Genomic DNA, 23,640 nt, shown 5'->3' on the forward strand with positions numbered 1-23,640 from the left:
AAAAATAACATCCCCTTTCACTGTTCATCTTATAACAAATTAGTATTCTTAATTTATTGGTTGGCGTCAAATAACAATTTGAAGCACATCGAACAAGAGCAAGTAACCTCTAGGGGTTAAGTTTAATATTATTATATTATTAAATTACATCAACAGTTTGCTCTGTGCATTTTTATAAATTACTAACAGTTATTTGTATGTAGAGTTTCATTGTGAGCGCTTCTCACCGTAGTCAACTCCACAGTTTCCAACAATTCTTCAAGACTTCCAAAACTGAGGTGCTCAGCACTCACCCCATCTTACTGTCACTACATAACTTTAAAAACACTTAGACATTTAACAAGTTCCACAGGCGTTCAACTTTTAATGACTCTTGAAAACAAGTGTACACACTCAGGTCGTGGCCCTCACCTGACTGGTTTCTGCCCCTGCAAGTATTCCCTTTGACATTTATGCACTATAGCCATGGACGCTCAGTTGAGTTGTCACATAGGTGGAGAATAATCTAATAGAATATAGCATATACAAGTTACATACAGACACATACAATATATGTCATGCTGTTTTTTTTACAGTTAGGTCCATACATTTTTGGAGAATGGCCAGTTTTTAGAGGTTTTGCCTTGGTACATCACTACAGTGGATTTTAAATAAAACAATGGAGATGTGATTGAAGTGAAAAACTTTCAGGTTCAATTCATAGACAGTTAATGCATTGCATTAACTGTTGGCTTGTTATTGAGCTAAATAGTGCGTTCCTTCTTTTAATAAATGCACCAGATTATTGATTTGGCCACTCATAAGGTTTTTGCTGTCTCTCTGATCCCCCACACCCACACCCACTAACACTGACATGTCTAAATGCAGTTTCAAGTGTTGAAACTGCATTTAGATCTTTTCTCTAGATCTTTTGCTGCATAAAAGAAAAACAACAAGGAAGCAGGCCTCACCTGCCCATAAAACTGCTTGTTGGTCAGTTGTCTAATTATTTTTGAGCCTCTGAAAATGGGCAGATATGTATAAAATGGCCATAATTCCTAAGATAGACTTTGTTAAGACTTTTGATGTAAAGCTGAAAGACTACACTTCAATAATATCTTAATTGCTATATTTAAAACACGTTGATGGTACACAGGAGCAAGAATACAACAAATGTGCAAAAATATATAGACAGAACTGTACTTAGGAGTTAGATACATGTAAATTAGTTGGAAGACTTAATTTTTTGTCTTGTTCATGATTTGTATCCTGATGTAACAGCCACTGACTCTTAATTTTTTTAAGCTAACACAACTATTCTGAATCAGTTTGATACGGTTTATGCAGGAAGATAAATAATCACGTTAATTGTATTTCTTCTCATTCTCCATTCTCTGGAGTTTACTGTCCAGGCAGAGATTTGTTAACGTTTTTAACGTATTAAATTAGTTATTGCAGTGTGCTCAACGATCAGCTCATTTTCTAATGTAGATCTCAATACATCTTACATTTCTGCATGTTTTACAGTCTGCACAGCACACACATCTCTTACTAACCTATCACTGAGAGTCCTTGAAACACTGATGATTTAGGCTTATGTTATGATTACAAAGTGACATCCGCTGTGTATATTTCCCATGCCAAACACATCTGTAACTGTGCACTTCTAGCTAACCATAAAGAGGCTCTTTCCTGTTTGTCAAATCTATTTTTGCCCATCAGCTCTTTTATGTAATTTTCAGTCTTTTTTGTTCATCCAAGGGAAACTGAACCCCTTTTAGAGCAATGTGATTCAGACTTGCATTTGTATTTCATAAGCTGCATTTGCGGCATCTACTGTTTAGGTGCCAAAAATGGTTTCAGAACGGTATAACATCATAAAATGTATTTAAAAGGCTAAATTAAGCATGCAGCTGCTTTGTCAAAGAAGCTTTTGTGAGCTGCTCATGTGTGCCCCGTTAAATTCAATTTGCAATTCTGAAGTGAGTGAATTTGCCAGTTCAGTGGTTGAAAAAATAGAAAGCACGCTGTTGAAGTATTCCCATTATTCCAAAAACAGTGTACTTGTGTTCTGTACCTCAGTAACTGTCTCTTGATTCCAGTGGAGAGCTGTCAAACAGCCCCTCCTGTTTCAGAGCTCCATTCACAAGTTCTTGTCTCCCTCTGCAGGACATCAGCAGAGCTCACCATTTACTTTTAGTTTTCTCTGGTCTCACTAGCTGTCACTGTAATACAAGCTATAAATTGTGCATGTTATGTTTCATCATTTTTAGCTGGGATACGCGATATTTATACCAGATTTAATCTTTTTTAAGGTCATTTCCCAATCTGTGTTTCACCTGAGTCAAAGTGAGATTATGATTAAAAGTTGGTCATTTTAAGTTCTGCTAAATGGACATAATCAAAAGCATATTTAATTTAAATAAAACCATAATATTGCCAAAATGCATCATGTCTAATTATGGTCTTTATTTTTTATAGCATTTAAAGTTTTTCACCCACTAAACCCAATACTACGAGGAGCAGTTACTCACCTGAAGCCCAGGACACTGACTCATGTCTGAAAAAATGAGTCTTCAAAGTGTCTGCAAGAGGATAAAGCCACCTTTATTCCACACAACTGTTGCTCAGCAGCTTCCACTGCCATATTTACTCATATTTTAACGCCATATCAATGCACCTAAACGGCCGGCTAATGAAGTAATTAGCCAGTTGTGACTTGGGCATGTTTTAAATCTGGATTTAAGTGTGGCGTTTCATTTGCAGTTAACAAAATATAAATTTTGTGCTCAGTTGAGCTTGATGGCCTTTTTGTGAGGATGATCTCAGAGCGCTTTTTTTTTTTTGGAAATAACACAAAAATGAGCTGAATGAAATGCCATGCTCATCATGTATTTCATTCTTAACCGATTTCACACAGTTAATCTGTATGCACTCCAAACTCATTACACCATAGAGTGCTAAAGGGCACATTAGTCATCCAGGCATATCTGTGCGCGAGTGGGCCGCAGACGCCTCATGCAGAGAAGCCCACGTGCTTCTTTTTCACCCATGATGATGTCATATCCAGAGACTTCCTGAACACAAGGTTCATTCACACAGCCCTCCTCCCGAAAAAGGGCCGAACACCAAACAAGCTATCTCCATAGCAACTGCAGCCTCGGGGTAGCATGTGAGTCCCCTTCTTGTTGTTATTTGTTATTTGAAGGAGGATTCAAAACTGTGTGTGTACTGTCCTCCCTCACGTGTGCCCGTGTAAATACCGCATGACATTCAAAGGGTCGAGTTCTGGATATTTTCATTCCGTATAAGCTATTAGCAAACATACAGAGTCTCCAATGAATAGGACTACATCTGTCCCTGGCGCAGTACAGGAAGGGAGTAGTTGATGAGTCACTGTCTTCTTTGGGTCTATTAATTTACAATTTTCCTCTCGAAAATGAAGAGACCGTTTTAGCTTATATGCCCAGAATATTTAAGGTTGATCAGAATCTAAATGCATGTTAAATTATTCATTCACTCCATTAATAGGAAAAGTGACACATTTAAACAAACACCATCATAATGTGTGGCGGGATTATTTATTGCTTCATTCAGGAATACAAAAATGGCATCAATAGGTTTTTTTTATTATTTAATTTAAATTTTTTAGAGGCACAAAGGCTCAAACAGATTGATGACAATTCTCATCATAGAAAATTGAATAAGACAGTATTAATAACATTTCCATTACCATAGGATGTAAAATAATAAGACAGACAAAAATATACTATAAAACTACTATAGGTAAGGTTAATGTAAATCCCTTCAGATTACAGATACATGGCAATAAAACAAAGACAACATATGTGTATTCTAAAGAAAAAGAGAGAAAATGATATATGACAACAAATTACTTCTCTTAACGCTTTATTTACTATTTACACAAAAGGGGAAAAAGGTGTTTCATACAAATTACATTCAAGAAATGTCAGATGCACTTGTACTGCACTGGCTCAATGAGAAATATCCTTAAATGATCAATATTAGCTTTACGAATATAACAAAATATAGTTATTTTCTATCAAATAGGTCCACATCAAGTGCTAACTCTTGCGACTCAGGCCTACATTTTACTTTAATGTAATTTTACTGCTTTAGAGTTACATAACTGGCACTTTGTATTTAATGTACTACTGTTCACTCAGAATTACACTTAAACTTGTGCTTTTCTATTTAAGGCTAAATATATGAGCACATTGGTAATCCTGACTGTATAGCTATTTTGTGCTTATGTTTTATGGCAATTACAGAAAATAATTTCTATGCTCTTTGCATCTGCAAGCACAATAGTTCTGAATAGACAGGCAAGTAGCTCCAAGCATAATGATGGCCATTGTGGATAAATTCAAAATGCAGCTATTCACAAAACAATACACAGTTTAAACTTTGGACATTTTGTTGCTGAGTTGTTATTACAATTTTTTAAAAAAGAACAAAATATCAAATTAAATCAAATGATCTCACTTTAGTTTGCATGAGTGAGACTTAAGTTAGATTGTTAGCTGCAATATTGGGAAATAAAACCTCAACTATTGTGCATGGAAATCATTTCAAAATGAAGCACACGTCCCCATAAAGCTATCTTGGCACCTGGATATAATTGAATATATACTATATGAATAGGAAACGGTGCATTATTCACAAATAATATATAAAAATAATAATAATAAACATTGAAATCCCATTCTGAAAAACAGTGCATATTAGGAGATGTCACAACAGTTCATTTGTATATGCTTAAGGCAGCAGTGTGCGCTTCACAAGAAAACTGCACTTAAAATGAGATGATCAACACGTAAGCTTTGGTCAATCTTTACATGTAAAAAAATACATACAAAAAGACAAAACACGCACTTTGTGCACAAAGGATGGAAAAAATGACCAAAAAACAAAGAACGTTGTACGTGTGATGACTTTACATCGCGACATTAACCTGTTGATGTCGTCTTTTATGATAAGGCAAACCGGTGCGGCTTTCTTGTCTGGACATTATGGCTATGCTGTTTGTGGACTTCAACATTTTATGTTTTTTCTCTTTGGTTATAAACAGTGTTTCCACCTGAAAAACATCATGAACAACGTAAGGCACAATTTTCTGCCTTTCCTCAGTGGTGTTATCTGTTGGAAACCTGTCGGGTGTTGATGGCAGACATTACGGGTCAAATGAAATCTTCTGTTTGCCAAATGTTTATGGCAGGAAAACATCCAAAACAAACACAGCAGCCATATTTCTATCACCATGGGTAGCGAAAATAAGGAAGAGAAGGTCTGATTGGTAGTGGAAATGCGTCACCTCGATGGACTGCCCGTTAATGTCTGTCTGTCTGTTTGTTTGTCGGCGGGGTGGGGGGGGTAAGGGTATGTTGTCATTTCCTGCTGGAGTCCCTCCTCTATGTCTGACCTCTGGCCTGAACGCCCGTCAGATCCTTTCTTATGATTTCATTCACTGCAAGAGAAATAAAGACGCCAATATCAGACACTGACGCGATCAGTTTCACAAAGAAATTTCCAAATGATAAGAAAACAATGCCTTCCTGACAACGTAAAACAGTGACATTGATAACATTCCTATTGGAAATATTCCTCAGTGAGAACATTTACAGTCTGACTGATATCCTGTGAAGGGCGTCGATGGAGGGTAGACAAATGCTGCATTTATATAGAGTAACCTCTAGAGGTAGCAAGCAATTGCTGGTTGTTGCTCAGCCGATTACAAGTGTGTGTAAACACACACCGACAGCAGAGGAAGGGGGTTGAAATGGAAACTTTCATGGTGTCACAGCTCTAAAAATAGGAGCACTGTGTGTGTGGGGGGGCATACAACTTGCATTCGAAATAATAATAAATACACACATAATAGGTGCAGTTGTTTATCTCTCTCAGCAGCACAGGTTTGAGTTCATGGAGTTTTGTTTTTATCTGCTGAGTAAAACAGCCAAATAGTAGAGACAAGGAAGTGTAACTACTTGCTGTATAGTCTTACTTAAACTTCCTGCCTGCTTAGGTAGTTCAGCGTTAAGAAGCTAGGAATGATGACTATGTGTAATATGTCACTGCTTCACAAATGCCATGCCGTCTGTGTTGAGCTATGGTGTTTATCTGGCAGCCTACTGTGTACACTCTGGCTCTCAGACATTATAGGCTGGTGCCATTGCTTCCACTATGCCCCGGGGAAGTCATTAGGACGGATGAGTAATAAAAGTATTTCAAAGAGGACCAAAAAAAGCTTCTTGCCTGTGACAAAGCCATTACAGAGCATATTATGCCTGTGATTCTGTAACCATGGTAATAGCCTTCATTTTAGTATTGGCTTATTGAACCGTTAAAATGTGATTATCCAGCTAGCGTAGTTCGTATAGCAGTCTGTCAGGTTTGCAGAGTTTTCTGCTAGAGTTTGTTTTTTTCATTCTTTTTTAAAAGGATGCTTCTGATTCTATTTGACTTGGTATTCCTCATTAAATACACCTTAGTCAGATGTTTTATTTAGGAAATATGCCTCCTTATTAACAGGGTAAACAAGAAACCCACTACAGCCGTGAGCCAATTAGCTTAGTTTAGGGAATAAAAGCATGCTAACCAGTCACCTAAGCTGTCAGTCATTTTTTTTTATAAGAACCCAAACAAGGAGTAATATGTTTACTTGTGTCATTTATAAGGATACCCAACTTTCACACACATTTTTACCTTTAATTTCATGCCACTCGAATAAAAAACATGCTGGGTTTTTCTGCTCTGAGCGAGTTTTTGGCTTACAGCTGTTTGTAGGAGTCTTTCCTCTGATTTTATTAACTACCTGCAGCTTCGTGCGGTGCTACAGCAGCAGGATCCAGATAGTGAGACATCTGCATTTTTGTGTATGGCACAACAGTCATAATTTTCATGACTTGTTATTCCTAATACACAAAATAGTACGTTGCAATATGTACTTTTTTATGCCATTTACTGTTACTGTTGAAGTTGGTATTTCAGTGTCTGTGAAATCAGCAAATCATACATGAACCCAATAAAATGTCATCTATGAATGAAACATTTGAGTTATTATTGTGTTGTGGGAACCCAAGGTTAACATAAGTTGCCTTCTTTCTAACCTTACAGAAAATGACTTGCTCATGCTCATTGGGCTACATATGTAATAATTATCCATTGACAAGAATACAAAAAAGTTGATATATATTAAGATATTAAGCTGCCTCTGTAACTTCACACCTACGAATATGAAATATTCAAATCTGATTTTCTAACCACTGTTAGAAAAAAAAACTGCCATCTTGCTTTAGATAAAGATAGATTAACTCAGTTCAGCCCAACTGTGTATGTTCTATTTCCATCTTTAATTTACATAGTGTCAAAGCTAAGGGTGCGACTACATTTAAGCTCATGTAAAACAATGTCTGACATTATCTCACCCACACAGCTGCACTTCTGAGCAGGCACAGAGCAAACCGAAGACCACAAAATATATTAGAAGCTAGGAAGAGTCGTGTTATGTTTTTTGGTTTGTTTTTCTGACTCGTTTTTGGTGGAGTGTTGTGTGGTTTTTAGGGGATACAAACTATAATTCTAATTCAAACTTAAAGTACCTTTAACCTTAACCCAGTCTTTGTTTCTTTCTCTCAGCCTCTCCCTTGTCTTCCTTTGTGAAAGAGCAGCTCAGCGCTGAGTGCATTTTTTCAGCCAAAGCAACTTCTGAGACTTCCAGCACTGCAGGAGTAGCCAAACTGGATGCTCTGCTGTCGTCACAACATCGGCCTCCCTGTTTATTTTAGTCTGTAGTGGAATTCCCTCTGACACCCAATGCCTTAAAGAAACTTTCATCTATCCAGCAGTGCCACAGGATTTTTCCTGAGTATAAAACCAGCTTAGAGAAGGAGCAAGAGTGCCACAGAGGAGCAACATACAGTGGGGCTTTACTGATTCGAATGAAGGGTTGGCACACACTGGCAATTTGAGGCAGGCCTAGGGAACACTCAGACTAGTCTGTTCAATAGGTGAGTGTCTGGCTCCTGAGTTCTATACCAATGAGCTGGACTGTTTACCAACCAAAGGTGGGAAGAGAGGGGAGAGAAAGGGAGGGAGAGAAAGGGGAAACTCTGTACAGTAGCTGACTCAGTTGCCTGTTGTGAGCTGGAATGTGTGCGTTTGTGCATCTGCAAGTATCTGCATGTTCATACAGTGTACATGTTTGGACATACAGTATTTTTAATATTTTCATATGACCGAATCTATTTAAATGAAGCTCTTATTTCACTGCAATGACACTGAAGCTAAAAACACATCCACTGAAAAGAGAAAGTGGAGGGATCGGACTGACATCTAACTGCTATTCTAACTACAGTTCTGGTGTGTCAGCACTTAGAGTGACAAGCTTGCATTTTCAACCAAAGCTCACACACACACACACACACAGTGAAAAAACCTGCTCGCGAGTGTTATTGTTATTTTTCTTGACGCTGGCATGAAGGGACCGATTTGAATCTGATTTGCATGAAGACATTTTCTCCATAATTCATTTTCTGTTCCTATGAGAGTCCAACTGTCAGATTGAGCCTTAAGTTAAAAAAAAAGAAGATTTTTTATAGGTGTTAAATCCTTTTTGGTTTAATACATTTTGTTGCACATTAGCATTCAGGAGCAGTTTGAATTAAAATAAATTACTCCCTTGCTGTATTCGTACTGCACACAGTGCAGACTGCAGATTTTCAGCACCTGAAAGACAAAACAAACAGAGGTTGTTTTGTCTTTCAGGTGCTGATGCAGCAGTTGGAGACCCAGCATGTCTGTTAGATTCATCCTAGACAGCATGTCTTTTGTCCCGTCTTCCTTCTCTCACCCCAACCAGTCACGGCAGCCGCCCCTCCCTGAGCCTGGTTCTGCTGGAGCTTTCTACCTGTTAAAAGGGAGTTTTTCCTTCCCACTGTCACCAAAGTGCTTGATCATAGGGGGTCATATGATTGCTGGGTTTTTCTCTGTATGTATTATTGTAGGGTCTACCTTACAATATAAAGGGCCATGATTTGGCACTGTATAAATAAAATTGAATTGAATAGACTTTTGTCGCCCCCACCCCTTTTTCCTCTTTTTCTATTCCTCCGCCACCTTCTCCTTACTTTAGCCAACCTGGCCTTCCCCCCATGTCTGCTCCAGCATAATACCCACTCTGATATTAATGCAAATAATAAAATAAAATAAATAAACAGAGAGTCTATAGTGCTCCTTTTGGCAAAGAAAATGTGTTTGGCACAACGAAGCATTCAGACCATGATTCTGCTTGCTAAAAATGTCGGACTGGACAGGTTTAAAAAAAACAAAAAACAATTCGCATTACCGTATTCGTATTACACACAGTGCAGACTGCAGATTTTAAAGCTGTATTGTAGCATAATCGCATCTGGAAGGGCGCGATTGAGTCTTTAAGTCTTTCAAATGAGATGTAAGTGAGCTGAGACTAATGCACGTCCACCAGGCTGTTGCTATGTGCTTTATCTTTCCTGCGCTGATCTCTACCTGCTGGAACAATTTCACCTGCTCCACTGCCTCCAGGCTTTATTCCACACCCACCAAATCTGTCACTTTCAGCCTTTGTACGCTGTGCCAGTTGTTCTATTTTTGCTCTGACAAACTATATGATATGTAGTAACTGATGGGGGTGATTCTTGACCTTTGCGGTTCATAACAAGGCAGGCTCTGACAGGCATCTTTCACCAAGTTGACTAGATAATGTAAATAAATACCAGTCAACAGAAGAACGGTCACGTCTGAATACCAGCAGAGGGCACGGGAACTTTTCGAAGGGCATAAAAATTCAAGCCCTCTGCATGGGAGAAATTAGAAGCCACACTTTGTGTGTATAAGAGAACAAATAGCGGGTTTTCATTCAACACTCGTCTCTGGAGTTGACACACTTTAAAGTCCCTCTGAGATGTGACAGTTACGGACCACAACAGTGTGACGATACCAGGATGTGGCATCACCTCTTTTTCAAAAATGACTATAGACTTTAACACATGGCTTGATGAGTAATGTTGACAATCTCACTTAGGGCTATAAAACACTTTTTTACCTAACATAAATGAGTGTTATGCGGTCAGGATCAAACTTCAACAACCTTCCACTCAAACTGGAAGGGATTTTTTCTGCCTCACCTATCTTCTCACCCCCTAAAAATGTTTTGACTCTTGGGTAATCCCCCCTCTTTTTCTCACTAAATAGCAATGATGGCATGCGTAGGTGGCATGTCATCTGTTGGGAGTGATAAGACAATGGCAGAGCAATTGAGCTACAAATGCTACATAAGGTTAATAAGGTTTTTACATTCAGGAATGGTGTGAACTTATAGAACTGGCATTGTCATATTGAAAATTGTAAAATCACTTGACGCTCAGATTAATAAAAGACAGTTTTTAATCCCAGGAACTGCAAGTAGTTTTCATGAGATAAAGGGTTAAAGTTAAACTCAAGCAGGGGCACCTGGGGAAAATGACTGACCGTCATCAGCTTTTGATGATGGGAGGATGAAAGAGGGCCCCAGTTTGACCATTTCTCTAACTCCTTGTTAATTCACCAGCTCACAGCCCTGTTGCTGTTTACTGTGGAGGAAAATCCTGCAAGTTCCATCCAAAAAACACAAATTCCATTGCTAGCCTTTTTTCTTCGTTTCATTTTTTCCATTGAAGCACGCACATGTGCAAACACACACAGCTCCTTCCCTTTTCCTGCGAACTACCCTCCACCCTCCTGCTATCTTACAGGGATCAGGCGGGATCTCTGGAGGACAGCAGCTGCAAATAGGAATTTCTTGTGCCAGATTGGCAGAATCCCGTGGTCGGAAAAAACCTAAACCTCTGGTGGGCTCCCCGACAGAATTGAGGGGCATAGGGCCAAGGAGAAATCCTGGCCAACTATAACAAACAAAAAGGCTTTCCCCAGTTCTCCCAGGCAGCACGTTCCACTGTTTGACAATGGTTGCCATGGAAGTTGTTTTTCACTTCATAACAGTGTCAACATGTCCGGGCGGTCAGCACAGTGACACTTTTTTCTCCCTCTCGCCCTGTCTTTAATGCATGAAAAAGCTCATTTCCTGATGTTTGCCAGTGCCAGATGAGCCCCTACGACCAGCAGAATGAGCATTTTGAATGGAGCAGAGCATTGACGAGCAAAGTCTAACTTTAAAAACCACCCGGCTGACAAAAACCAAAGGTAAGAAAAATACTGCACCGCGTTCAGAGCTGCTCGTTTTATTTTAAAAGATTGGAGGTTTGGAGAAATTCTAAGGAAGAGGTATAACCTCATGCCTGCTGCTGGATGTGGCCTGACATTAATTTTGTCAGAGGGTAGTGGGGTTGACAAGCACAAGTATAAACATATGACTCACAATCCCTGTTATTTCCACCTTGAATGGAACATAACTGCACCTCCCGGCAAGGATTGTTTTAACAGTGCGAGTTTGTTCTGCTGGCTTTGTTCAGAGGAATACTATAGCACACAGACTGGATCAGGATATGTGAAAAGGAGATACTGTAAATATCCTTGAATTGTTCTTGGGAAAAGTCATATCTTTGTTAGTGGATCTTATCAAATCGGAACTGCACCTATCGATCACGTTGTCTGGCCCTGAATCTGGAGACTCAGACACAAGCTGCAATTGACCACTCACACTGAGTATAAAAGCATTAACTTACACTCACCATCATCTAGGTAGGCCTGGTCCAAATTCTCTTCCTTGACAGTCACTCGTCTCTGTCCATCTGCCGAAGCGTCCATCTGCCCCGTCCCAGCTGGAGTTCTGCCTTTCTGCTGCTGAATCACGGTGGGGTAGTGCTGCGGGTGGGTTACTGCTACCTGGGGGGGTGTGGGTGAATGGGTGGCAGCTGCCTGTGGGGAATAGCTATCGCAGTATATGATCTGCTGGTTGTCAGGTTGAGGCCCAGTAAGGGGTTGAGGTTCACCTGCTCGGATCAGGTGGTGGTTGGTGGGAGAGAACTGGATGATAGAGGGGTGTTGACCTGCATTGATTGGCCCCACAGACTGAGCCGGGGAGCCCGTGTGGACCAGGACCGATCTGTGGGGGTCAGGCATCATCCCTCCGGTCTGCCACATAGCAGGGCTGCCACTCAGACTCTTGCCTCCACGTGAGTACACGATGGCCGGGCTCTGCTGCTGGAAACGTGCATCCTGGTTTGGAAGGCTGGAGCTGAGGCGCTGGCAGGGAGCCATGCCAGAGACCAGGCCATTGTCTGGGTGGAGAATGCCACGTGGGCTATGGTAGTAGGAATGAGGAGATAAGCCCAAGATTTGAGGCATGGCAAAGCCCATGCGCTCTGCTTCATACTCATCTATAGGCTCCGTCTTAATGGATGGAGCTGAGGAGGGGAAAAAATGAGTAAGATGGCTGTGAACAATACCACGAAAATCATTTAAATATAATTCTTTAAAAGCAGTATGTGAAAAAAGCATACCAAAAAGAGGCTGAGCAGCATTCTTACATGCCAGTGGTGTGTAGGTGAAATGCTGAGGCTGGCTGCGCTTTCTTTTGCCATTGATGACGTAGAAGTTTACTTTGACAGGATGGCAGACAGATGCATCCCGGTAGGGCGGCACCTCCACAAACAGCATACTCTACAAGACAATGCTCTATTATGTACTGAAAGTGATTCATTTATTTGAACTAAATGGTAGATATCCAGAATTTAAGTGTCATGTTTAATACATACAGGTTGGCTTTTGTCTTTATCCACCGTTGCTTCCATTTCCCAGATTTGCTGCCCATCTAGAAAGAAGGAAAGAGAAAGCGAAAACCTAATTACACTTAAGAACATGTGGTAATTAATTCTACAGGGTAAGTGAGGTCGATTGCTTCCAGATGTACTTGACAACGTGCAAATTTGGAAACCGGTGAAACTAAAACGATTGAGAAATTAATTTTCTTTCTTTTTCAAGTGTATTTTTGCTTATTTTATTTCACCAATTCAAACGTAGGGACGTGCATTACTAGACAAATCTACTGTATGTCCCCACGAGTCCCATTTGAGTTACAGTTCATGTCGACAGAAAAGGCATCTTTGTGCTTGGAGATGATATCACTTTTGAAACCACTTCCTCTTACCCCACAACGCACGCCCAACAATAGAGGATCGGTAGGTTTACCCCAAACACACATACAGCCTTCCATTGTTCGGAAAGACATGTGACTTTTGAACATCCTGAGCCGACTAAATAGTAACGTAACAAGGTGAAACACCTTGGATTATATCTATGGCGGTAAAGGTTTACGTTATCTCACACTTCATTAGATTTAAATGCAGCTGTCATTTATGTGCAAAAGTTGAAAACAACATGTGCCTGCGAACGTAAACTCCACATGCCCCAACACATGACAGGACATGTGCTGCAGCGAGTTCTGTTTGGAGTGCAGTTGGGAAACCCTCTGTCAGATTGTGAATTAATAACACATGGCTAAAATGAGTCAGCAGGAGAAAAGGGGGGATTCCACACATGTTGACAACTTTTTTTCTTAGCTTTCTTTTTATGATCAACTTTCTCCACTGCTACAAAACGTGACCATTTCTGCTTTCTTGGCATTTCTATTTGTTTGCATTTTGTTGCAATTCTACTCCAAGGGATACCCCTGACTGCGTGTACTTTTGGAGATAATTGCATGTGGAGGGGGGGGAAAGGGGGCAAGGAATGGAGCTGGAAACAGAGAAAGAAAATTTACTTGGACAGAGAAGCTTTCCTTCTCTCCGTACAGCTTTCCCTGTCCAAGCACAGGAGTCAGGGGAGCTCCAGCCAATAGCAGCTGAGGGATTCAGAGGGATTTCACAGCCTCACTGATCCAGAACTTTGTGTCATACACAAACTCTTCAAAACATCGGCAACCCCTCTTTGTAAGATTTCTTTTTCCATCTCTGTATTACTATCCATTGCTGTTGTTTCATAACACAGCAGCAGGGAACCCCAAAGAAGAAGAAGAAGGAGGAGAGGAGGGGAAGCACCTGCGATGTGCATGTCCAAGTTTTATTTTAGGTAGCCTGTAGATTTAAAAATACAGCATTGATGCCATTTAATCAAAATAAGGGAAACCCAGAACAACAGAACTTCTGACCTTTGACCTAAGACAAGAACCATAAAAGCTCCCAATCATAGTACAAATGCTTCAGTCTGGCGTAAAAATGTCAGAAGGCAAGAAAAATTACTGCACTTCCTCGCTGCTAAAAATAAATCCTTTTGTTCCGTCCATTTGTTTCAACAAATAAAACAAACTTTTATGTGACACCATTGATCAAATAACGAGAGGCCCGTGTGACTGATAAGACATGAAGGTGAGGGAGAAAAGGTCAAAAGGAAGTCAGGCAGCAGCGTTATCCTTCAGATCATGCAAATAATTCACGCAGATTCATCTATTAAATGAAAGCGAAGACACGTAACAGCTATGACCTCGTGCACAGACACGGCCAATTATGACTCATTAGTTGTCGTTCGTGTCGTGTTGTTACTGTCACACAATGTTGTGCAACAGTGGAATTGACAAATCGACAGACACCACAAAGATTTTATGAATTCAGTCACTGATTTGGTTTGAAAGCAAAGCATGTTTTTGGAATGCCGCTTACCCTGTGTTTTCTCCATAAAAATGACCTTGGAATCGGAGCTGAAGTTCTGCCCAGTCAGGATCATCTGCTGGCCACCCAGAACAGAGCAGCTGTCCATGTCCTGCTTCTCGACCATGGGAAGCTCGTGAGCTGAACGCTGAGCTGCAGGGACACACAAAAGGGTGGCATGCAACATTTACTGCCTTTCTACTGGTGTCACTTTCTCCAGTGTGTGGATTTTCTGTTTTTCTTTGTTTTTGTGAACTTCTTTGCTTTCTATGCTGTTACTTGGACGCTATGCAGCAGGTATTGGCAGTTTTCCCCAGCTCTGACATATCACAGACTACATAACCAATTTTTAGTCATAGCCCAATACTGCAGAAAAGAAAAAAAAAAAAAAGCATGTAACAGATGATCTGAAAGTTCACTATTGATTTCTCACAAATGCAAAACAACTCATTACCAAGAAGTGACAGTGTTTGGCACTAAACATTTGATGCTGAGTCATTCAACAATCTCACCCAGTGCTTTCGGTTTTAATCAGCCGAAGCTTAAAATCAGTCAAATCACAACCTGCAAGAGCAAAGGGGAGTTGTTGCTGTCTCAGCCCATTTACAATCAAGTACCGTACAGACACAAAGAACAAAATAAAACTAACACCGAAAAGAATGATGCAACCTCTAAAAACTGTAAATGTGCTGTGCAGTCAAATCATTCAATCGGACAAATATTTCCAGTTGATTGAAATATGAGAACCGAATTGAACGTTTAGATGAGGCCGATACAAAAATGCATACAATACTCAAACGTGCGGAAAGAAATACACCTGCTTAACTGGAAATGGACATGTTATGTAATATGTATATGTTAAAGGGAAACAGATAATATTCCCGTAGCCATCAGCTTTGTATTCATTTATTCATCTTTTTAAAAAAAAACAAGACAGTTCCTCACTGGTGCCCTATTGTCATCAGTTCAGCCGTATCTCCTGTTCAGCTGAATCTCCACATTTACTGATGGGAACTGAGCTACTGACAAACACGCCGCTGACCTTTAAATCGGCCGGTTCAACCTACTACACTGAAAAAGGGTAGAACAAAGAGGATGACACAAGCAGGTGCCTCATCTCCTCAAACACCCCATCACTGACCCTCTGCTTAACAATACGCCTGACAGATGCAGCACAGGTGTTACTGTGCGCTGCTTTACGCTCGATTGGTTTTCACATACAATGATTTTTCAGAAATTCACCTTTAAAAAAAAAAAAAAGAGGTAGTAACTGTTGTTTCTCCCTATCTGTGATCCGCGAGCAGATGGAAAAAAATACTTACAACATAATATTGTATTCTGCATCATGACTTTTTACAATGGCAGGAGCATATTGCAAGCAGATGGTGCAACACTTGACCAGGGTGTTGATTAAAGCCAGATAAAGGCCCTTCTTGTTTGAGTTTTGATTACACCAGGTGCTTTAATAACACTGTGTACACATTCGCTGATGTACCCAAACACAGACTTTACTACTGTGCACATACAAACAGGTACACAGACACTGTCACATGCTGTGCCCACCAACTGGATGGAAGCCCTGGTAGCATAAAGAGGTCTTTCATACTATCAGGCAAGCTCCAAACTCATTTGAATGTGGGTTCTTTTTTTTATGTTTGTTTTGTATGAAGTTTTGTTAACTCTTGAAAAGCAGTTTGACCTCAATGGGAAGCGCACATGCTGAAATTCAAAAAGCTCATGGTCTATCAGGACGATATTAGTAGTTACAATAACGCAAAAATAAAACATATTGTTAAATGTAATTGTGTGCAGCTACTTACAGCACTCAATGGGATGTGAGGCCACCTGGAGAGAGACGTGCTGTCCTCCGGGCTGAGGTATGTGCACGCGAAACACAAGTCGGACTCTGGTGTTTTTCCGACCGACGTCCGTCTCGCCCTTCCTCAGCTCGATGTCGGCGTTCCTGAGCTTCAGGATCCCAGCACAGTCGATGCTGCGACGAGAACGAAATGTTCAGAACTTTAATATTTAAAACATTAGACTGCGAAAAGACAGATCTGGGGTTTAAAAGTGGACACTATGCTTATCTCACATTGCTTTCATGTTGTTCTTTGGCTCCAGCGGGATCTCGAGGACTTTGGTGCCGTTGATAATCTTTTCGAAGCTGGTGGTCGTAACTGTTTTGCCAGTGATGCGGTGGACTTGGTAAAAGGCATGAGGCTTGAGGATGCGCTCGTCAGCTGTACCGATAAAAATCTGCAGGCCAAGAGGCTCCTTGCCTCTATAGCCATGTAACTGTAAACGAAGAAATAGCACTCAGTCATTTTCTTTTCTTTTTTTAACTTAAAGCATCCTCTGGAAAGCAAGGAAGCAGAGATACAGTACGAAGGAAATATTTCAGTCACGTTTAACTGGTTGTGCTTCTCCATAACCGCTTTCTCTAACTCTGCATTTCCAGATGTTGCCCCCCCCCCCTCCAGTGATGGCAAATCTGTGTCAGACCCACGTGCAAACACATGAGTCTTTTTTCTGCAGCCTTGAACGGAAGCCAGCAGAGAGCTCAAATCCTACGGCCTTGTGCTTGTTCTTTCCGATGGGATGAAGGATTAAGCGGGGATTCTATCTTTTAAAGTTTAGCTGAAATGACAAGTACCATATTGATTAAACCGCGAACATGAAAAGACCAAGATGCTACTTTTAACCTGTGACTGCCTCCTAAGGAAACCTGCAAAAACCACAAAGCATCAACTTGCATCTAAATGCTGTTTTTATGCAAACTGTGTAGTGCATAACCTTTATCATAGAGCACAAACATGAATTGGATTGTGGGTAATGGAAAAAAAAAAGGCTTCGGGTCCCTCTGCCATTAGCCTGCAACACGCAAAGTTAATTTAAAGTTGTTTCGAAACATAATTTCCATTCAAAAGAGCTCCGTTTAACTGCGGTCAGGGAAAAAAAAATCAACTTGTTTGAAGAAATTATCATCTCAGTGGATGCAACTGTCAGGCTTGACAGCAGCTGCTCAGTGTGAACAGAAGCTATGGCAACATGAATGAGCATGCTCCCCTCCAAACAGAAGGAAGCTGACTGCAAACACTCAAAAGGCCATGTGAGCAGCCGGCCAGTCGTCATGGCATTGGCAGGACCCGTGAGTCATGACAGAGCGCAGTGTAGGAAAAGTAAAGTGGAGGGCAAGAAGCTTAGAGAGAGGCAAAGAGAAGAAGAGAAGGAGGGAGGGGGGGACACAGAGAGTGAAAGAAGGGCAGAGGAAGGGAAAGAGGAGGTGAAGGAGTGCAACCGTGGCTAGCCAGGCCTGACCATCTGATTGGCCGGCAAAGCAGGCAGAACTGACCTCAGGGTGAGGCCTTTGGGGATGGGCATAAAATGGAAAAGAAGCATTAGAAGCTTAATTTCCACAAAGTCCCCACAGTCACAGACAAACACAGCAGTGAAATGTTGCCACAGTAACACAAAGAAAAGGAAGTTGTATCTATTTATGGACCCCAGCTGTAACTGTGTCAAGGCTAATTTTAAAGTGGATATTTGAATCTTATTTTGTGACTAGAGAAAAACTAAAATATTAGTATTTTTCATTTTCGTCTGCAATCATTATAACCACAGGCCGTATTCAGTTTCTACACATAGGGGCTGAACGCTTCGATACTTCAACGCAGCTAACGCAAGAACCACACAGTCAAAACCTCTTACACAGAGTGCAAGAGGAAGTCAGAACAGCATGAGAACAAATATGTACATGTGGTTAAAACCATACGGCGAAGGTGCACTATTGCAGACTATTTTAAGCTTTAACACCAAAAAGAAAAAAAAAAATCTGAGTGTTAGAGTTGATGAGTGACCCGAGGGTTGTCCTGAGTGTGCACCCTGGTTTCAATGCGTCATTTTTCTGGGGTTACAGCAGCTATTTCAATTTGTTTTAGAAAGTGAAAAAAAATGGAGAGGTGCCATGACAGTAGCCACAATAACTAACACAGACTCATTTTCATACAGATGACCCCGGGCAACAATACCACCACTACCGCCGAGTGTATAATGAGTAGGAAATACTATTACACGCAAGCCCTCCCACCAGGGTTGCCTGAGGCTCTCGAGCTGGACGGCTAATTTAAAGCGGAACTGTTACTAGTTTCCTTATTCCTTACTTTGCTGCTGTGTATACTGTCACAGCGGTGGACGATAACAGAATTCAGACTGCTCTTAAAAACCGTTCTAGGCACTTTTTTCTGTGCTTGGTTCTGTATGATGTCAGTTAAACGGACACCTGTAATACAACGATTTGAGGCACACAGCTCTGTATGTGAACACAGAATCTCCACCCGTGTTCAAACCTCCTGTTTACAAGGGCCAGCCAATCGGAAGAAAGTTGGCAGACCAGTATAAGAAAAATAAGGATTAGGTTTAGCTGTGAATCATTAGACTACTGAAGTAGAGCCCAAAATATGGGAATGGAAATAACTATGAATGTGCACTTTTATGAATAACCCTGACAACATGACTTCATATGGTTATTCACCAAAGTAAAAAACAGATTTATTCATATTTACTGATTTAGTACTTAAAAATAAATCATAGGCTTAAGAATTTTACTTAATTTTTTTATAGTGATGCTTTTGGCCATACCTGCACAACAGGATGTCCTCCCGTGGGGGCTTTGACTGCACCCCTGCTTCCTTCTGTTTCATAGTGAGCTCTGTGATGTGGTTTAGGCTGCACATCAATGTGCAGTTCATACTGGTCGGTGCGACGAGGAATCGGCCATTCCAGCGGTGGGAGAGAAGCCACAGGGATGCTGCAAAATATTAATTATTCATAAAATTATAGAATTATTGCATAAATAAACACACATGGAGAGTGGGAGCTTATCGGAGTGAAGCCTCACTTCATGGCCAATTTACCTGCAGAGGCTGGAAACCAAAGGCTTGGGCCAGACTGAAGGAATAACAAAGAAAGGCTCTGCAGCAGGTTTGGTCTTTATGTCCTGATCACAGGACACCATGTAGTTCCCATCGCCATGATTCTCTGGATACAGAGTGTAAACCTGGTTGGATGTCTTCACTATTTTAGTGGGAACCAGGTTTGGATGATTGGTGCCAAAACCATTCATGGCATCAGTAAGGCTGGTGTGTGTATAGTGGGCGCCTATGTTGTGATCTTCATGGCCGTTATTGGGGGAAGGACTGCGGGACCGGTGCCCAGGGATTAATCCTGGGTTTCTGTACATGTCGTAGGTGCGTTTTCCCTGTGGGGAGGTGGAGCGAGAGCCTGGTCTTGGTGAGGGAGAACGGGGTCCGAGGCCGTCGTCACCTAGGCTGGTGTGAGGAGAGGTGCCTGGGGAGGTGCGAGGGGAGCCAGTGTGGATGTTCTGCAATCGAGGGCAGAGATCTCCAGGGTTCTGCGCACTGCTTGGGGAGACGCAAGGTGACGCCCAGGGAGAATAGTTCTCAGAGTGCCAGCTGGTGGAGGAATTGCTGCTGGCAGGACTCAGGCACTGGGGCTCACGGTAGGCAAGGTTTTCATGGCCCGGGACAGTAAGGGTAGGTCTGGGGCTAATGTTTAGATGGTGGTTCTGCAGAGAGTCCCGACCATGACTGTAGTGCTCACGTGAGGGGGTGATTTCAATGCGAGGGCTCAAGGCTGCAGGTCGGGTACTGTCCAGGTAGTTTCTGGCTTCCTGGTTCTCGTATCCTGTGAGAACTTCGATGTGCTCACTGTAGACGGGGCTGCACGACTTGATACCATAGGGTGAGGTCTCCTCCAAGGGGTAAGCCTGCTCAGATTCAGGACTGAGGACTTTTGGGGGTCCAAGGTTGGAGTCATCTGCAGGGAACAAAATGTTTACATTTATTACAATGCACACATTTGAAAGAGAAACGGGCATATGTTTGTTTTTAAAGAAAAGCGCATGTTTTTCTTTACCAATATCACTCAATGAATGAATGAATCTTAATCAAAGACGTGTTTCTTTTCAAAAACAACACAGGTTATTTTTAGCTCAAGTATACAGTTATCAGCTGAAATATTGACTCTTTTTTTTTTCACATGGCGAGGCGTCAGAATCCTCATTGCGAAGTCAACTTTACTTCCTCATTTTTCATTTCATTCACATTAAGCAACTTTAAAGGCCTCGCTAGTGGTCAACACAGCAGAGAAAGAGAAAGGCAAGCCAACTCAGAGTGCCAAAAAGAAAAGTCTCGGACAAACCTTGGTGCCCCCCTGCAAAGTCACTGCACGGCGGCTCATATTCAAACAGGTACTCAAACTGCAAATCCTCATCGGGGCAGCTGACTCGACTGAGCTCTTCCACCAAATCTTTTTCGTCGTAAAAGGAGGTCATCTGTCTATTTTTTTCCTAACTACTCCTCTGAGTTCACACGAAGCGGCAGGGACGTGGACGGCGAATTGCGGTGTAGATGTGGATTTGGGGAACCTGTTGTCAATTCATGCATCGGTGAGCAGCAGAAGGTGAAGCGCACACGTTTCCTGTTCAGTTCGCCGCGGTTATTTTCGTACGGAGGCGGGTCTATTTACACACTGAATACAAACTCTTTATGTTCATCCCCGAGAGTCCGATCACGCCTTCTCTCTATGCTGATGCGTCAAACAACAAAAAGCGCAAGTGCAGTTTGGACGTGAATTAACTGCTCAGATCAAACAGAATACTGATTTGACGGGCTACACAGCCTGTTGCTGCCCCCGGGTGTTTGACATGGTGACATAGCAGGGTGCCGACTATGTTCGACACCTGTCAAGCTGAGTTACCATTAAAACGCGGTTGTGCATCGCTTTTGCGTGGACTTAGATTAAAGAGGATAGATGGCTGAAAATATAAACGTTTATTTTATCTGATGCATTATCTCGTCAAACAATAAATCCTGTCCCGGACTGGATTTCGTAGTGACGTACTGTTTTATTGTCACTGAAAACCCACGGGTTCTCCTGAGGGTATCCCCGGATTTACGCACGACGCAGCACACATACCAGGGCGTTCCTTACACCGGTAGCATTTGCTCTGTCAGCAAAAAGCTAAACAACGGCAGTAAACTTTAATTTTTCTGATCTCGTTGGTGGTGTTATATAGAAATCACAACTTTATTAAATCGTTGATTATAGGCTTATTTGTTTAAATCCTTAATGAAGACGGAAAGCGTGTATCCCTATCAGAGAAGACGCTAGCATCTTCAAGTTTTCATTAACTGATGAGAAAATCAATCTCTGCATGAGCCTATCGGTCTTTGCTACGTTGCATTTGGTAGACTTGTGCAGAGTGCCCTTCTTTCTCCCGATCAGCATCGTGCAATCCAACAAGTAATTCTCAATGGCAATCAAAACTTTGTAGGCGACCGTGATTTCAAAAGCACGCGCTGTATGCTGATTTAAAGCGCCAAACATCAACATCCCAGCTGTCTCCGAAATGTTAGACAGACAGCCGACAAATGACTGCAGCATTTCAGGCATGAACACACTAGTTAACACTAGTCTATAAATTAAAAATCAAATGGGTTGATTACCAGATAATCACAACACTTCAGCAGTACCTTGATCCATCGACCTCATGGTGTGGTACTGTGCCAGCCTCCAAGTCTCTCTGAACATCTGGATACAAAAAACTGGAAACAGGAATGTAAAAAAAGAAAAAAGAAAGAAATATCTGGAAAAACTAGTGTCCTCTAATAACCATAGCAGAAGAAACTCTCTTCGGTTAAAATGCTGAAAGCGGAGTAAAACAGGAAAGAAAAACTCTGTAGACGTTCAAGTTAAGGCTGCGACACGGCAGCTGCGCGCAAACTCCTTTTCTGTTCAAAAACATGCGGCCGCATCAGCAGTGGCTCTGGTATGAAGCCCCTCTTCCTAGAGCTCTATAAGGATTACTTGAGTATCGAGAGCGGCTTCCTTCCCCGCTCTGGGTGTTTATAATGGTCCAATGCTGTAAAATAACGGGATTCCCTCAGTGTTTCCTCCTGTTTGTGCGGCTTTGCCATGGAAACCTGGAGCTGGTCCATGTCGGAGACTCAGGGCTTTCCTGCAAAGCCCCACACTCAGGAATCCATGACGTCTCCAGCTCCTGCGCCAAGGCATTTCTGCGGTTCTCTCAGACAGTAGCACACAAGAACCTCATTGTGGGTATGAAGAAATTACTGTAGGACATTGTAGGAAAGAGAGAGAAAAATGAAAAATAGCTCTGAAGTCTAATCACAGGCTACGGTATGTGAAATTTACTTAACATAGTTCACCCTACTCATTCTTCTACAGTTCAGTTTGAACTATGAGAGACCAGGCAGTAGTAAGATGTAGCTTTTTGGAGCAAAAACTAAATCCTTTTTTAGGCTATGGCTAATTTTGAACATGGAATATGGAGAATTCCATTGCTTCCATTGTGGGAAGACGTTACTACCCATTTCCATTTTAAAATGGAAATCTGCTGCATCTTCTAATACTTGGCTGGAAAAAAATCTGAACAAGACCAGGACATAGCGTGTCCCCAACAGACCTGTAGACACATTTATAATTCATATAGAAGTTATATAACCCAGCATTTGAGGAGAGGAAGAATAATGCTATTTTGGATTTAACTGAGCTAAAGATTTGTTATGTATGAAGGTTTCTGCCAGACATCTAAATCACAGGCTCACTTCTTCATTCCAAGAAACTTCATTTACTGCATTGTGGAGGGAGATCACCTGAGGTCACAAAGACATGGGACTTTACATTGTAGACTTCATCTTTTTACTCCCAGACGTGATCTTTTTGGAATAAATCACTAAATAATGAATAGGAATGATATTTCACACAGCACAGTTTTTCTCGTCTCATAAAACTTAAAATCGCACTCTTGGGAATTCAGGAGGGGGGGGGGGGGGGGGGGTGGCTCATCTATCTACCTGCTGAGGTTTCCAGCTTCTGAACAAATACTGACAGAAAACTTCAGGAAGAATGGTTCTGAAGTTTTATCGTCATAAATCACCCCTAGCAGCAAAAGGTCTTTATTTTTCATTTGGACAGGAGA

The 23,640-nt window shown here is 41.4% G+C and overlaps 1 protein-coding gene across 5 annotated transcripts; it reads right to left on the reverse strand.

Moving 5' to 3' along the window:
* Positions 1 to 3,563: 3,563 nt before the first annotated feature.
* Positions 3,564 to 22,681, reverse strand: nfatc2a (nuclear factor of activated T cells 2a). 5 transcript variants are annotated; one of them, XM_026153474.1, is made up of 10 exons: positions 22,172 to 22,681; positions 19,532 to 20,453; positions 19,257 to 19,425; positions 16,711 to 16,913; positions 16,439 to 16,611; positions 14,631 to 14,771; positions 12,732 to 12,787; positions 12,477 to 12,636; positions 11,700 to 12,380; positions 3,564 to 5,467 (listed from the first exon to the last, which is right to left on the reverse strand). In XM_026153474.1, the coding sequence occupies exons 1-10, from the start codon at positions 22,227 to 22,229 to the stop codon at positions 5,412 to 5,414; spliced, it is 2,619 nt and encodes an 872-aa protein (XP_026009259.1). In that variant the 5' UTR covers positions 22,230 to 22,681; the 3' UTR covers positions 3,564 to 5,411. The 5 variants fall into 5 exon arrangements, with proteins under 5 accessions (XP_026009259.1, XP_026009260.1, XP_026009258.1 ...); XM_026153475.1 differs by lacking the exon at positions 22,172 to 22,681 and adding an exon at positions 20,838 to 21,321 and having other exon boundaries at positions 11,706 to 12,380; positions 12,504 to 12,636; XM_026153473.1 differs by lacking the exon at positions 22,172 to 22,681 and adding an exon at positions 20,838 to 21,321 and having other exon boundaries at positions 12,504 to 12,636.
* Between the last annotated feature and the right edge of the window lie 959 nt (positions 22,682 to 23,640).

The sequence above is a fragment of the Astatotilapia calliptera genome, chromosome 20 (assembly GCF_900246225.1).
Source record: "Astatotilapia calliptera chromosome 20, fAstCal1.2, whole genome shotgun sequence".
Taxonomy (NCBI): Eukaryota; Metazoa; Chordata; class Actinopteri; order Cichliformes; family Cichlidae; genus Astatotilapia; species Astatotilapia calliptera.